This window comes from Ranitomeya imitator, chromosome 2, assembly GCF_032444005.1.
Source record: "Ranitomeya imitator isolate aRanImi1 chromosome 2, aRanImi1.pri, whole genome shotgun sequence".
Classification (NCBI taxonomy): domain Eukaryota; kingdom Metazoa; phylum Chordata; class Amphibia; order Anura; family Dendrobatidae; genus Ranitomeya; species Ranitomeya imitator.
Genome location: NC_091283.1, coordinates 677,480,242 through 677,495,789, shown reverse-complemented (window position 1 = coordinate 677,495,789; position 15,548 = coordinate 677,480,242). Strand labels below are relative to the sequence as shown.

Here is a 15,548-nt window from a genome sequence, read left to right as displayed (position 1 = left end):
TTATTCTGCTGTGATAATAGTGCGCACAGAAGTTGAAAACACTTATACGTGAGGTGATTGTCATTAAGTGATTTAATCCCTTAATGACCGTCAATACGTCTTTTACCTGACCTGAGATATAAGAGACTAGCATCCCCATAGAGGAGACAATCCATCAGCTGTCGGCTGTACACTATAGCTAACAACTTGCTGCATCACTAACGACCAGTGTTGGCACCATCCATATCTGTTTAACCCCTTAGATGCTGCTGTCAATATTGACTATATCATATAAATGTTTAAAAGAGTGTGGGGGCTTCCTCTTTATCCCCATCAGCACCCGGAGATCATGATCCTGTGGACCTGATGTTTGCCATGGCAATTCACGAGCAAATAGCGACCTTAGTTTGCTTGTTATAGTGACCTGTTCAAAAGTCAGCGACATTTAGGTGGTAAAAATACACTTTTTAATTCCTGTTATGTCACTTTGCATTAATTCCTGAAAATCGCCTGAAGGGTTAATAAACTACGTGAAGGCAAATTTTAATATGTCGTTGGGTGCTGTTTTTAAAATGTATAATTTTGGGTTTTTTTCTAATATAGAGGACCCCTAAAGTCACTTCAAACCTTGAGAAGTCCCTAAAAATACAGTTAGGGCCAGAAATATTTGGACAGTGACACAAGTTTTGTTATTTTAGCTGTTTACAAAAACATGTTCAGAAATACAATTATATATATAATATGGGCTGAAAGTGCACACTCCCAGCTGCAATATGATAGTTTCCACATCCAAATCGGAGAAAGGGTTTAGGAATCATAGCTCTGTAATGCATAGCGTCCTCTTTTTCAAGGGACCAAAAGTAATTGGACAATGGACTCTAAGGGCTGCAATTAACTCTAAAGGCGTCTCCCTCGTTAACCTGTAATCAATGAAGTAGTTAAAAGGTCAGGGGTGGGTTCCAGGTGTGTGGTTTTGCATTTGGAAGCTGTTGCTGTGAGCAGACAACATGCGGTCAAAGGAACTCTCAATTGAGGTGAAGCAGAACATCCTGAGGCTGAAAAAAAAGAAAAAATCCATCAGAGAGATAGCAGACATGCTTGGAGTAGCAAAATCAACAGTTGGGTACATTCTGAGAAAAAAGGAATTGACTGGTGAGCTTGGGAACTCAAAAAGGCCTGGGCTTCCACGGATGACAACAGTGGTGGATGATCGCCGCATACTTAATTTGGTGAAGAAGAACCCGTTCACAACATCAACTGAAGTCCAGAACACTCTCAGTGAAGTAGGTGTATCTGTCTCTAAGTCAACAGTAAAGAGAAGACTCCATGACAGTAAATACAAAGGGTTCACATCTAGATGCAAACCATTCATCAATACCAAAAATAGACAGGCCAGAGTTAAATTTGCAGAAAAACACCTCAAGAAGCCAGCTCAGTTCTGGAAAAGTATTCTATGGACAGATGAGACAAAGATCAACCTGTACCAGAATGATGGGAAGAAAAAAGTTTGGAGAAGAAAGGGAACGGCACATGATCCAAGGCACACCACATCCTCTGTAAAACATGGTGGAGGCAACGTGATGGCATGGGCATGCATGGCTTTCAATGGCACTGGGTCACTTGTGTTTATTGATGACATAAGAGCAGACAAGAGTAGCCGGATGAATTCTGAAGTGTACCGGGATATACTTTCAGCCCAGATTCAGCCAAATGCTGCAAAGTTGATTGGACGGCGCTTCATAGTACAGATGGACAATGACCCCAAGCATACAGCCAAAGCTACCCAGGAGTTCATGAGTGCCAAAAAGTAGAACATTCAGCAATGGCCAAGTCAATCTCCAGATCTAAACCCAATTGAGCATGCATTTCACTTGCTCAAATCCAGACTTAAGACGGAAAGACCCACAAACAAGCAAGACCTGAAGGCTGCGGCTGTAAAGGCCTGGCAAAGCATTAAGAAGGAGGAAACCCAGCGTTTGGTGATGTCCATGGGTTCCAGACTTAAGGCAGTGATTGCCTCCAAAGGATTTGCAACAAAATATTGAAAATAAAAATATTTTGTTTGGGTTATGTTTATTTGTCCAATTACTTTTGACCTCCTAAAATGTGGAGTGTTTGTAAAGAAATGTGTACAATTCCTACATTTTCTATCAGATATTTTTGTTCAACCCTTCAAATTAAACGTTACAATCTGCACTTGAATTCTGTTGTAGAGGTTTCATTTCAAATCCAATGTGGTGGCATGCAGAGCCCAAATCGTGAAAATTGCGTCACTGTCCAAATATTTCTGGCCCTAACTGTATATGTTTAAAAATTCCATGAAAAAATGAAAAATTGCTGCTACATTTTTAAACCTCCTAAAATAAAAAATAAAATAACTTTTTACAAATGGTACTGATGTAAAGCCAACATGTGGGAAATATTATTTGTTAATGTTTTGCTATGGTACGACTTTCTGAATTAGAGACAATCATTCAAAGTTTGAAAATTGCTATTTTTTTACATTTTTATCACATTTCTGATATTTTTTATTAATAAACACAAAACATATCAACCTAAATTTATCATTATCATAAAATATAATGGGTCACGAAAAAACAATCTCAAAATCACTGGAATTTGTTGGTGTTCCAGAGTTACCACATAAATTGGTACTGGTCAGATTTTTAAAATTTGGCTCTGTCATGAAAACAAGCAACTTTTAATCACATATGACAGTGAAAGATGTATATAATTGTAAGGGGCATTATGTCAGTATTAATAAATAGTAAAGTTATATCTGCAGGATTGTCTCAAAGACGAAGGACATAACATTTGCCTACTCTTATTGCAGGAGCTCAGAACCACAAGGGGGGTATCATGGTAGAATACTGAGAGGTGGAAAATATGGCAGTTTCAAAATGAGCTTAGCAAATGGTTTGTAACTGAGCAGAATATTTCCTATTGACTATATAGAGAGACTAAGACCGAGATACAGGATATTTGAAATGCCGTAACTTAGCCCATCGTCCATTCACAAACAGCAACTTTTAAATGGGCCAATCCAGGACCTCCTGGAAATATGAGCCTATGGTCAGGACAATACGAAGCTTCTCATTTCTCCTTCCCACAAGGAAACAGAAGTTAACTCTAAACTGAAACGTTAAGTTATTTCTGTTTCTCCCTTTTTATTTTAGAACTGTTTTGCATATTTGTTTTTTTGTTTTCTTATATATTTTATTATAAACACTGTATATTTTTATATTAAAGATTACAATCTTTAACTTTGATCCTTGTATTCTAGAGAATTCATAGCTTTTGAGAGTGTGACCTTTTGATTGTCAGACAGTAGCGTATTTTGGGGACTCATCATTCTGTGTGTTTGATAAGTGGTGGCTGCATGAGTCAAGTTACTGGAGTGTGCGGATTGTGTTGGGGTGTGATTTATGCTCACTTTTTAGCCAAGAAATAGATGTTGGGAGCACTGTCACGGCTGAACAGGGTGACTCACCCACACTACGGGAGAGTCCGGGGTCAGATACCACAAGGAAAACTCCGACAGACGGGACTTGCACAGTGTGCTGAATATGCTAGAGAACAGAAGAACCTACGATCATGTGACCACAGGGGGTGGGGCTTAGCGTCCTGCTGCTGGAGATGAGTGTAGGATTTTACAGGGAATCTGAAGTAAAGGAGACGGGAAATCAGGTCGGACAGGCGGGGGTCATACACGGAGAGGGCAGCACAGTACACAGGGGCAGTCAGAAGAATAGGACGTAGGAAGAGATCAGAAAAACCAGAACGGGCAATAAACGGTACAGAAACAGCAGGCAGGAATCACAACAGGGACAGAACCAGATCAGAAACCAAACAGACAGATTTTAGTACTTGCACAAAGCAGAGGCACACCAAGGTCAGACACACTCAGCCAAGGGTCAGAGTATAAAGACAAGGATTGACCTCAGAGTGAGGCTATAAAAAGCCTCCTAGGACCCAGAAAGAGGCCATCCGAGTTAACCCTGTAACTACCTGACACGAGAGCACAGTAAACCATGACAGTACCCCCTACTTAATGGGAGGCCTCTGGACCCCCAGGTTTCTCAGGATTCCGAGCATGGAATGCCCAAACCAGACGATCAGTGTGTACCGATCTGGCCGGCACCCAAGATCGGTCCTCCGGCCCGTACCCCCTCCAATGCACCAGGTATTGTAAAGACCCCCGAACCCGCCGAGAATCTACAATGTGTGTTGTACCTCAAATTCCATATGCCCCTCGACCAAGACTGGGGAGGGAACAGCACCTGGATCTTCCACCACCGATCCCAAAGGGTTTAAGCAAGGATCTATGGAATACGTTATGAAGTTTCAATGAGGGAGGGAGGCGAAGACTATACGCCACCGGGTTTACTACTAGGTTCTGTAGAAGGACGTAGATCTGGGGATTTTTTATGATGGAATATAGGCTGAACTGGATGGACAAATGTCTTTTTTTGGCCTTACTAACTATGTTACTATGTTACTACCTTAATGATCTCGTAGGGACTGATGAACTTAGGTCCCAGTTTGGCGGAGGGCAAACGGAGACTTATATTTTGCGTAGAGAGCCACACCTTGTTCCCACACTGCAAAACCTGAGCAGAGTTCCTTTTTTATCCGCAAAACGCTTATAATTCTCCTGAGCCCGGGAAATATTTAGCCGGACTTTTGACCATAACTCCCTGATTCGGTTGACACAGTCCTCAGCTCCTGGACAGCCCAAATCTAATCGTGAGAATTCACCAAAATGGGGGTTCAGACCATTATTAATAAAAAAAGGTAACCTACCGGTTGATTGATTTGGTACGGTTGTTGAAAGCAAACTCTGCTAACGGTACTGCATCACACCAGTCGCTTTGCAGAGCAGAAGTCAAACATCGAAGAATTTGTTCAAGCGACTGATTGGTGCGCTATGTCTGCCCGTTACTCTCTAAGTAGTAAGCTGAGGAAAAAGACTCCAACCTTTTGCAAAAAGTTCGCCAAAACTTAGCCACAAATTGTGCCCCTCTATCGGATACAGTGTCCATAGGAACCCCATGTAACCGTACAATTTATGTAAGGAAATGCTTAGCGAGGGTCTTTGCTGAAGGTAGACTTTCCATAGGTACAAAATGTGCTAACTTAGAAAACCTGTCTGACTACCCAGATTACTGTGTTACCCCGGGACGCAGGAAGGTTGGTAATGAAGTTCATGGACAAGTGAGTCCATGTTCTTCCTGGAATTGATAAAGGCATCAATTCCCCAGCCGGCAATGGGAGCTGTTAGAACGGGCGCATACCCCACACGCAGCAACATAATTCTTAATATCCAAAGCCATTAAAGGCGACCAAAAGACTCTAGCTACTGACTCTTGTGTGGCAGAAATGCCCGGGTGAGCACTCAGTTTCAAATCATGGAACTCTCGCAGGAGCTTGGAACGTAATTGCTGAGGAACAAACAATTTGTTTTCAGGTTTGTACCTTGGAGCTAAAGATTGAGCCCCCACAATCTCCCGCTCCAATTCCGATATCACTTCGGCTATAATGATATTAGGTTGAAGAATGGGGGACGGCGGATCAGGTGAGGATAGTGGCTCAAAACTACATGATAAAGCATCAGCTTTCACATTTTTAGATCCTGGGCGAAACGTTGAGAATTGGAATCGGGGAAAAAATAGTGACCAACGGGCCTGCCTGGGAGTCAGTCTTTTAGCAGATTTGATATACTCTAGGTTTTAGTGGTCGGTGATGACCATGATGGGGTAAGCTGCCCCCTCCAAAATATGCCTCCATTCCTCGAACGCCAACTTAATTGCTAAGAGTTCTCTATTACCAACCTCATAATTCCTCTCAGCCTGAGAATTTTTTTTCGAGAAATAGGCACAAGATTTGAGATTAGTCAGAGAAGCAGGTCTCTGTAACAAGACTGGCCCACCCCAACCTCCGAAGCATCAACTTTGACTACAAACGGCTTGGATGAGTCAGGTTGCACCAGAACAGGAGAAGATGTGAAACAGTTTTTCAAAGTTAGAAAAGATTGTTTGGCTGACGAGGACCAATTCCTGACATCTGCCCCTTTACATGTGAGATCAGTGAGGGGTTTTACAATATGAGAAAAACCTTTGATAAACCTGCAATAGTAATTTGCGAATCCCAAAAAGCGCTGGAGTCCCCTAAAGTCCCGAGACTGGACCATAATGGTTTGCACCTTCTTGGGATCCATACAAAACCCCTGTGGAGAGATTGAGACCCAAAAATGATAGCTCCTGAATGAAAAAAGAACTTTTCTCTAGTTTAACAAATAATTGATTTTCCCTGAGTCTTTGAAACACTGTTTTAACATGTGATAAATGAGAATGTCTGTCAGAGAAATATATCCGGATATCATCCAAGTAGATCACAAAAAAGCAACCAATGAGGTCCAAAAAAACTACATTAATGAAATTTTTAAACACAGCTGGGGCATTGGTGAGACCAAACGGCATCACCAGATTTTCGAATAACCCCTCTGATGTAAGAAATGCAGTTTTCCATTCATCACCTTCCCGTATTCTTATCAGATTACCTCCTCTGAGGTCCAATTTCGAAAAAACCATTTGGCCCCAGAGAGTCGGTTACAGAGATCAGGAATCAGAGACAGGGGGTATGTGTTCCTGACTGTGATTTTATTAAGTTCTCGAAAGTTGAGGCAGGGACGTAGGCCGCCATCCTATTTTTTTTAACAACGAAAAACCCTGCAGCTATTGGGGACACAGAAGGTCTTATATGCCCTTCACGAAGACTTTCAGCAATGTATTGCTTCATAGCCAGGCGCTACGGGCTTGACAAATTAAATAGACGGGCTTTGGGCAATTTGGCTCCAGGAATAAGATTAATAGCACAGTCAAATGGCCTATGCGGGGGCAAGCGCCTCAGCCTCACTTTCAGAGAACACGTCCTCAAAGTCTTTTAGGTACAATGGAATACCCTCCAGATGAACAGAAGACACCGAGACAGGTTTTGCAAGTTTCAAACAATAAACAGGTTTATGGCAACAATCGACACATTTGGATCTCCATTTAATAATCTCCCATGTTTCCCAGTCAATCACCGGGTTGTGGCGTTGAAGCCATGGCATGCCCAGTACTAGCCCTGCGGGCAATTTGTCCATAACAAAACATTCCATCTCTTCCTTGTGGGAAGAACCGATCTGTAAAGAAAACCTTTTGGAAACATAAAGAATCCCTGTACGTGTAAGAGGGGAAGAGTCAATGGCCACAATTTTAAGTGGCGTTTCCAGCCTGACTGTCCCTATCTTGTGTTGGGAGACGACACAGGAACTGACCAGGTTGAGAGATGAACCACTGTCCACCAATGCTGTAGAGAAAAAACGATAATTGTCTACCTATAGTTCCACCTTTAACAAGACTTTAGTACATGAGGAAGACAGTACCTGAAGGTCTGGGCAGTTTCCTTGACCGTGACCTAGTCATTTCCTGTAGTCTTAGAGGATGATGGACAGGAGGGGAAATCTTTTCTCCAGTGTCTGGGTTCTCCACAATAGCAACAGAGTTGTTTCTCCCGGCAGCGTCTTCTCTCCTTCTCTTTTAGCGAGGTGGCACCAATTTCTATGGTCCCAGGAGCAGTCCCAATCTCTTTGCTGCCAGCAAACAGGGAAGTTTCACACTACATAACACCCCTGGTGCATAATCTGCGGTCCATTCGTACGGCCTGGGTTATGGCTTCCTCCAGAGTGTCAGGTGGAGGATGAAGGGCCAAAGTGTCCTGGAGGCATTCAGACAGGCCTCTGCGGAATAGCCCTCGAAAGGTGGCATCATTCCAGGACACCTCTGCAGCCCACCGTCAGAACTCTGAACAGAACCACTTAGCTGAATGTTTGCCCTGCCGAACACTCATTACCATGTCCTCAGCCATACAGACCCTGTCAGGCTCATCATAGATGCGGCCCAGGGCACCAAAAAAAGGCATCAAACAGTCATCCTCTCAGGAGCAGAAGGAGATAGAGAAAAGGCCCAAGTTTGTGGAGCCTCTCGAAGTAAAGAAATAATTACCCCCACCCTCTGGAACTCATCCCCAGAAGAAAAAGGCCTCAGGGAAAATAAAAGTTTACACCCCTCCCTGAAGGCTCTGAACTCCTTTTTATCCCCTGAGAAGGGGTTGGGCAGTTTTACTGGAGATTCAGGAGATACCAACAATACATCTCTACTACCAGTACCAAAAGATCCTGAAGCGACAGCCCCCTGTACGGTATCTACCAGCTGCTGCTGGGTCTGAGCCATTGTGCGCTGCTCCACATACAATTTTTGGAATATTTGCGTTAGGTGTTTCACCTGATCCGCTAATGCCTGCATATGATCCATGCAAATAACACTCCTTAACCTCCCCCTTAAAAAGAGAGAGAGAGAGACAAGAGAAGAGGGAGGAAAAAAACTGTGACAGTCGTTTATAATGCCAGGATCCTGTCAGCACCGGCGCACTGTCACGGCTGAACAAGGTGACTCACCCACACTACGGGAGAGTCCGGGGTCAGATACCACAAGCAAAACTCAGACAGACGGGACCTGCACAGCGTGCTGAGTATGGTAGAGAACAGAAGGACCTATGATCATGTGACCACAGGGGGCAGGGCTTAGCTTCCTGCTGCTGGAGATGACTGTAGGATTTTACAGGGAATCTGAAGTAAAGGAGAGGGGAAATCAAGTCGGACAGGCGGGGGTCATACACGGAGAGGGCGGCGCAGTACACAGGGGCAGTCAGAAGAATAGTCAGGACGTAGCAAGAGATCAGAAAAACCAGAACGGGCAATAAACGGTACAGAAACAGCAGGCAGGAATCACAACAGGGACAGAACCAGATCAGAAACCAAATAGACAGATTTTAGTACTTGCACAAAGCAGAGGCACCCCAAGGTCAGACACACTCAGCCAAGGGTCAGAGTATAAACGACAAGGATTGACCTCAGAGTGAGGCTATAAAAAGCATCCCAGGACCCAGTAAGAGGCCATCCGAGTTAACCCTGTAACTACCTGACCCGAGAGCACAGTAAACCATGAAAGTAAAATGAGATAAAGTAACTCTTGCAGGCACACCCCACGTCATGTGTTGAGAAGTGTTTACATGATAGTCACATATTGCTTTTTAATATGGAATAAATAAATTGAGAGAAGTACATGGAAAAAAAAGTTGACGTTCAGGGTGAACCTGAGCTTTATTTATTTATTTTTTTAGTAGAGACACTCTCACCAGTAATTTTTTTTACAGTGAATTCATGGTAGAAGAGCATGAGTTACAAAAAGAAAAAATTCAGGACGATTATAATGACAAGTATTGGGATTGCCGATACACCATTGTGCAACAGCAGATTCCATCATTCCTTCAGAAGGTTGCAGAAAAGATTCTAAGTACAGGTAACAAGGAAAATCAAACTAAATTTTCTATCTTTACCCTTTTTTTTTGGTTTTTGACCTCACCTGCATATAGTAAACTAAAGTTGTTTCTTTATAAAACTATTACTTTTTTTTACACTTTTTTTTTACCAGGTAAATACCTTAATGTAGTCAGAGAGTGCGGTTGTGATGTCACATGTCCTGATGCTAAGGAGATAATTTATACACTTAAAGAACATGCATATGTTGAACAAATTGAGAAGGCATATAGCTATGCAAGCAAAGTACTCTTGGATTTTTTGATGGAAGAAAAGGAGTTGGTTGCCCATCTTTGGTATGTGAATGTGTAATACATTATTTTATTATTAATACAAATTTAAAAGTGAACTCTACTTTCAGCAAAAGTAGAAGTGAGTTTTAGACACTTTGTAATATACAGTACCAGCCAAAAGATTGGACACGTGTTCATGCAATGGTTTTTCTTGTTCTTATTGGAATGTGCACATTTTAAGTTTTGAGTAAAGGCATCAAACTATGAGAAAACCACATATGGAAACAAGGAGTAAAGAAATATGTGAAACAAACCATTATTTCTAAAAATTTTCTATTCCTGAAATTACTCCCCCCTTTTGTTTTGATAATGACTTTATACATATTTGCCATTCTGTCAAGCAGCTTCATCAGGTAGACACTCGTCAAGAGTTCATTTGTGGTATCTCATGCCTTCAGAAAATGTTTCTGACCATTAGTTGTGTTTTCCAGTGGCAGTTTTGGTATACTGTGCTATACAGTACTTTACTTTGCTGATATATATTTCACAATTGTGCAAAACTAAAATAAGAGCCACTCCTCTAAGTAAACAGAAAGGAATGCTCATTATTACTCTAATATATGAAAGTTAGTCAATCCATAAGATTGCTAGAACCTTAAAGGTATCCTAAAGTTCAGTCATGAAAACTATCAATCGCTATGATGTGCAGTGTATTGAATGGTGACATTCAGTGTTAGACTGGCCCGCTGGAACATCGGACAATACTCGGGTGGACCTCAATGCTGGATATAGTAAGGGCTTGCAGGTAATCATGGTCTTTAGAAAGACCACGGTCCTTTCAGAAGCCACATGCTACCATTGCATCATGACTGCCAGGAACGTCACCGCTATGCACCGTGCGCTGACATAATCATGTCGCGCATAGCGGTGACATTATAAAAAAAAAAAAAAAAAAGGTCAGCGACCATGTTAAAGTCAACGCCGATATGAAGCTGCTAGAGATTACTGCCGGGGGAGCGCAGAAAGGTGAGAAGAATTTGTTTCCTATGTCAATGGACAGAGTAGGGGTTCTATATAGGGGACCAGAATGGGGGGAAACATAGGGACCCAGGACAGCTGTGGATACATAGAGGCCCAGGATAAGGGGTGATACATAAGGACCCTGTATATCCGATGAATTCATAGGTACCCAGGATATGGGATGGATACATAAGGGCCCAGGATATGAGGGGAATAGATAGGTGGCCCACAATATAGGGGGGTGGAATACATAGAGCCCCTGGATATGGGGGGAATACGTAGGGGCCCAGGTTATGGGGGTACATAGGGGCCCAGGGTATGGGGAGAGTACATAGGGGCCCAGGATGTGGGGATATATATAGTTCCAGGTTATGTGGGAGATACATAGGGGCCCAGGATGGGGAATACATTGGTGCTCAAGATGAAGGATATTATTAAATGAGGGGGGCCTGCATGGGTGACCATTACAGTATGGGGGCCAAAATGAGGTGCGCACAATATTAGTGTATGGTGGTAAGTGGGGACATAATTACTGTAGGGCCAGTTAGGGGACCTTATTACTGCTGTAATATAATTTACTTTTGAGGATACGGTCTTCCATGGACAAACGAAAGGGAGACCCTGTTGCTGTGTAGGGCGGCACTGTCACTTTTTTTTTCTTCATCTGGCATATCTGACAAAGTGTAATAATTAAAGAAACAAGTGTGGAATATGCTCTAGAAGTGATCAGCTATAGATAACGGTCTTATTTTTCCGGAGACGAGTCCTTGATGGAAGCTGAAGTTCTTCAACTGGAAACATCACCGGTTAGTCAGTGTGTTCTGTAACACTGAAACTATACACTGAAGGGGTCTCAAACAAGCTGCCTGCGGGCCACATGCGTCCTCCAAGGCTGCTTCATACGGCTCACAGGCACTGTAGACCCTTTGACAGTGTTGTATATCAGCTGAACTTTTGTTATAAATAAATATATATGAAAAACAGGCAATTCATGTGCCGCATTGTGTAAAATCACTGCCGGAGCCGACAAGATAGAAGAGATGTATTACATGCAGTAAATAAAAATAGAATAGGTAGATATATAGATGCCAGTGACCAATTCAATTAGTACAGTGTGTGTGCAGCTTACGGTCATGTATCTAATTAATAAAAGATTACTTTTTTCCTGAAAAAATGGCGTGGGCTCCCGCATAATTTTCGTAACTAGCAGAGGAAAAGCCGATGGCTGGGGCAGATGTTTATAGACTGGGAAGGGGGTAATACCCATGGAGCTTCCCAGGCTATTAATATCAGCTCACATCTGTATACTTAGCTTTCACTGGCTATTAAAATAGGCAAAGGGTCCTCTATAATTAGTAACCAGCAAAGGCTATGCAGACTGCTGCGGGCTGATATTAATAGCCTAGGAAGCGGCCATGGATACTGCCCTAAAAGCATCAGCTCTCAGGTACCCCAGAAAAGGCACATCTCTAAGATGCACCAATTCTGGCCCTTAGCCTCACTTTTCCCACTTATTATTATTATTATTATTATTATTATTATTATTATTATTATTTATTGTTATAGCGCCATTTATTCCATGGCGCTTTACATGTGAGGAGGGGTATACATAATAAAAACAAGTACAATAATCTTAAACTATACAAGTCATAACTGGTACAGGAGGAATGAGGACCCTGCCCGCGAAGGCTCACAATCTACAAGGGATGGGTGAGAATACAGTAGGTGAGGGTAGAGCTGGTCATGCAGCGGTTTGGTCGATCGGTGGTTACTGCAGGTTGTAGGCTTGTCTGAAGAGGTGGGTCTTCAGGTTCTTTTTGAAGGTTTCGATGGTAGGCGAGAGTCTGATGTGTTGTGGTAGAGGGTTCCAGAGTAGGGGTGATACGCGAGAGAAATCTTTTATACAATTGTGAGAAGAGGAGTAGCGGTGGCAAGTGAGGTGATAGTTGGGGGGTTGTCACCTTTGTATTGTCAGGTGACATCAATCGCCGAGGTTAGTAATGGAGAGGTATCAATAAGACGCCCCCATTACTAACCCCATAGTCACATTATAAGAAAACACAGACACCCAGAAAAAAAGTCTTTTAATTGAAGAAAAGACAGACTCCTTTCATATTCTAATTAAACCATACTTATGACCTTGCCTATTCTCCCGATGCCCTCGTCATCTGCAAAACAGGTTAAAAAAAAAAAAGCAACAAAATTTCTCACCTTTCCGCAGAAATGCTTTTAATCCTTTTGTCCCACAACGGATCTAGCTCTGCTACATCTTGATGTCAGGCTGCATAGATGTATGATACATCCAAACAGCCTGTAATCCAGCTGACCCTGAGCATCATGTGCTCAGTGTCTACCTATGAACTGATATTCCCTTTCAGAGGGCACTGCAAGCGTGAAAAAGTTCTCCTGCTCCCTGTGCCGTCTGACAGGTCCTGCGAGTTCACAGGCAGTGAACTCACTTCACCTATGTGACGGTGCGAGCTCCGTGTTAGAGAAATTCTCAATGTGATCTGCTGTGAAGTCATTGAGCTTGAACTGCGGTGTCTTAGGCTGGTTTCACATTTGCGGTTGTGTCTGCAACGTTTCTTCTGCAAATATCCGCATGTGTTGTGTATTCCTATCTTTAACATTAGGGATGCATGCGTCTGCGATCGTTCGCGCTTTGCCACGTTTGACGACGCATGCGTCGTTTCGTCGTCGTTTGCGGCTTGTCGTGGAAATGCAACATGCAGTAATTTTTGGAGGCGTCAATTTGCCGTCTGGAAACGTATGCGGTCGTGGTAAGTAATCTTCCACAGCATATGGTAAAACATGTGTTCAGTTTACTTGGATCCTGCCCGGTGCCCGCTGTCCTACCTTGGTAAGCGCTGCTAACACATGTTTTACCATATGCTGTGGAAGATTACTTACCATGAGCCTGCTTATTGATCTATTTCTGTGACAGCCTTGCACTTTATTTTTCTATCTACCTCATTTGGGCAGCTCACACCGGTGGCTATCCACGTGTCCCATCCTTATGCACCTTACTATTCATATATATATAACACGTTGGCGTTCGATGAAGGACCGCTTCAACAAGGACCTGCGTCAAGAGAGCCATGTTCCCAGTGGTTCAGGAGCAAGGATCCGAAGATATAAATACCATCGTGTTCTGGCATTTTTAAGACCAGTCCTTGCCCAGAGAACGTAAGTATTTTCCCCTTGCATTAGGCTGTATTGTATTGCCATAATCTGTATGTTTCTATTCCACAGGATTTATCGTCTGGTTATTTTTTGGTATTAATTTTCTTTTTACTTTTTTTCACAGCACATGTAGCATTACTGTTTGGCCCAGGTTCTGGAGCGGTCCTTCATCAGACAGCCACGGACCCGTCCCAGCCATCCAGCAGCGCTGCAGCAAGTGGGCCTGCAACACTACCTGGAGACCAGGAAGCTGGTCCATCAGGTGTTCCCCTTTCCCAGTCCTCTGCCACTGCCTCTTTTTTTTTTGGGGGGGGGGGGTCCTTCCGGCAGTGGCAGAGGGCATCGGACAGGTCCTTCATGTCAGAGTTTTTGCACTTGAGCTTGGTTTTTCACGAAGGACTCAAGGCTTTGGGTGACCGAATGGATATTTCCCTTACCCACATGAATGCACGTATCCAGGAGGTCACCAAAAGCCTTGACCAAGTAAAAGTCGACCTCCAGTGGCCAGCACATAATTTTTTTAAACCAAATTGAGCAGGGCATGACTGAACACCTTACTCCGGATCTCCAGCTGAGTGTCATGCAGGCCTGCAATGCTGCTTACGTGCAGGCTATGCAGCAAAGTCGGTATTTTCAGCAGACAGTGGTGGCATATCCAGCTGTGCCTTCACTGTCACGATTAACCTCAATGCCGACCTCTGCTGCATGCCACCTCTATTCCTAGCACTCCTGGACACCAGTGCAGCACCACCACCACGCTGAGTGCTGTTGGACAGCCCACCGCCAACACCATGACAACCGCTGCTCCTACGTGGACCTCCTCCACTGACACCATGATGCAGCAGGACCCTGGCATGGCCTTCCGTACCGCCACCACCATAATGCAGCAGGACCCTGGCATGGTCTTCCGTACCGCCACCACCACGATGCAGCAGGACCCTGGCCTGGCCTTCCGTACCGCCACCACCATGATGCAGCAGGACCCTGGCATGGCCTTCCGTATCGCCACCACCACGATGCAGCAGGACCCTGGCATGACCTTCCGTACCGCCACCACCACGATGCAGCAGGACCCAGGCATGGCCTTCCACTTTATGAGCGCTATGGACTCTGGCATGGTTGCACGCTCTACGACCACTATGGACTCTGGCATGGTTGCACGCTCTACGAGCACTATGGACTCTGGCATGGCTGCACGCTCCACGAGCACTATGGACTCTGGCATGGCTGCATGCTCTACGAGCACTATGGACTCTGGCATGGCTGCACGCTCTACGAGCACTATGGACTCTGGCATGGCTGCACGTTCTACGAGCACTATGAACTCTGGCATGGCTGCACGCTCTACGAACACTATGGACTCTGGCGTGGCTGCACGCTCTACGAGCACTATGGACTCTGTCATGGCTGCACGCTCTACGAGCACAATGGACTCTGACACAGTGCAGCCGGACCCTGACAGGTCACCCACCACGATCATGCAAAGACTTATGAGCCCACCGAGGCTTCCCAGAACCCGGCAATCACAAAAAAAAAGCAAAACAAAACAGCAGACTCTCAGTATTCCTCCCGATTCACCTCCCAGTGTGTCTGTAATGTCAGGTTTTTCTCACCCTTCCGGTGCGTCTCAAGCCTCTCATGTGTCAAGCCCCATCCCCGAAATACCAGACCCTACTAGTTTCATTGCCCCTTCTCCTGCCACCTCTGCGTCGTCC

At 44.1% G+C, this 15,548-nt stretch overlaps 1 protein-coding gene across 4 annotated transcripts in view; it reads left to right on the top strand.

The window, feature by feature from the left end:
• The window catches only part of TUBGCP2 (tubulin gamma complex component 2), an 888,554-nt gene that overhangs the window by 380,942 nt on the left and 492,064 nt on the right, over positions 1-15,548 (top strand). For all 4 annotated transcript variants that reach the window (XM_069753054.1, XM_069753055.1, XM_069753056.1 and 1 more), the window contains exons 9-10: positions 9,235-9,380; positions 9,513-9,693. In XM_069753054.1, the coding sequence (XP_069609155.1) occupies positions 9,235-9,380; positions 9,513-9,693 (327 nt within the window). The remainder of the gene's footprint in view (positions 1-9,234; positions 9,381-9,512; positions 9,694-15,548) is intronic.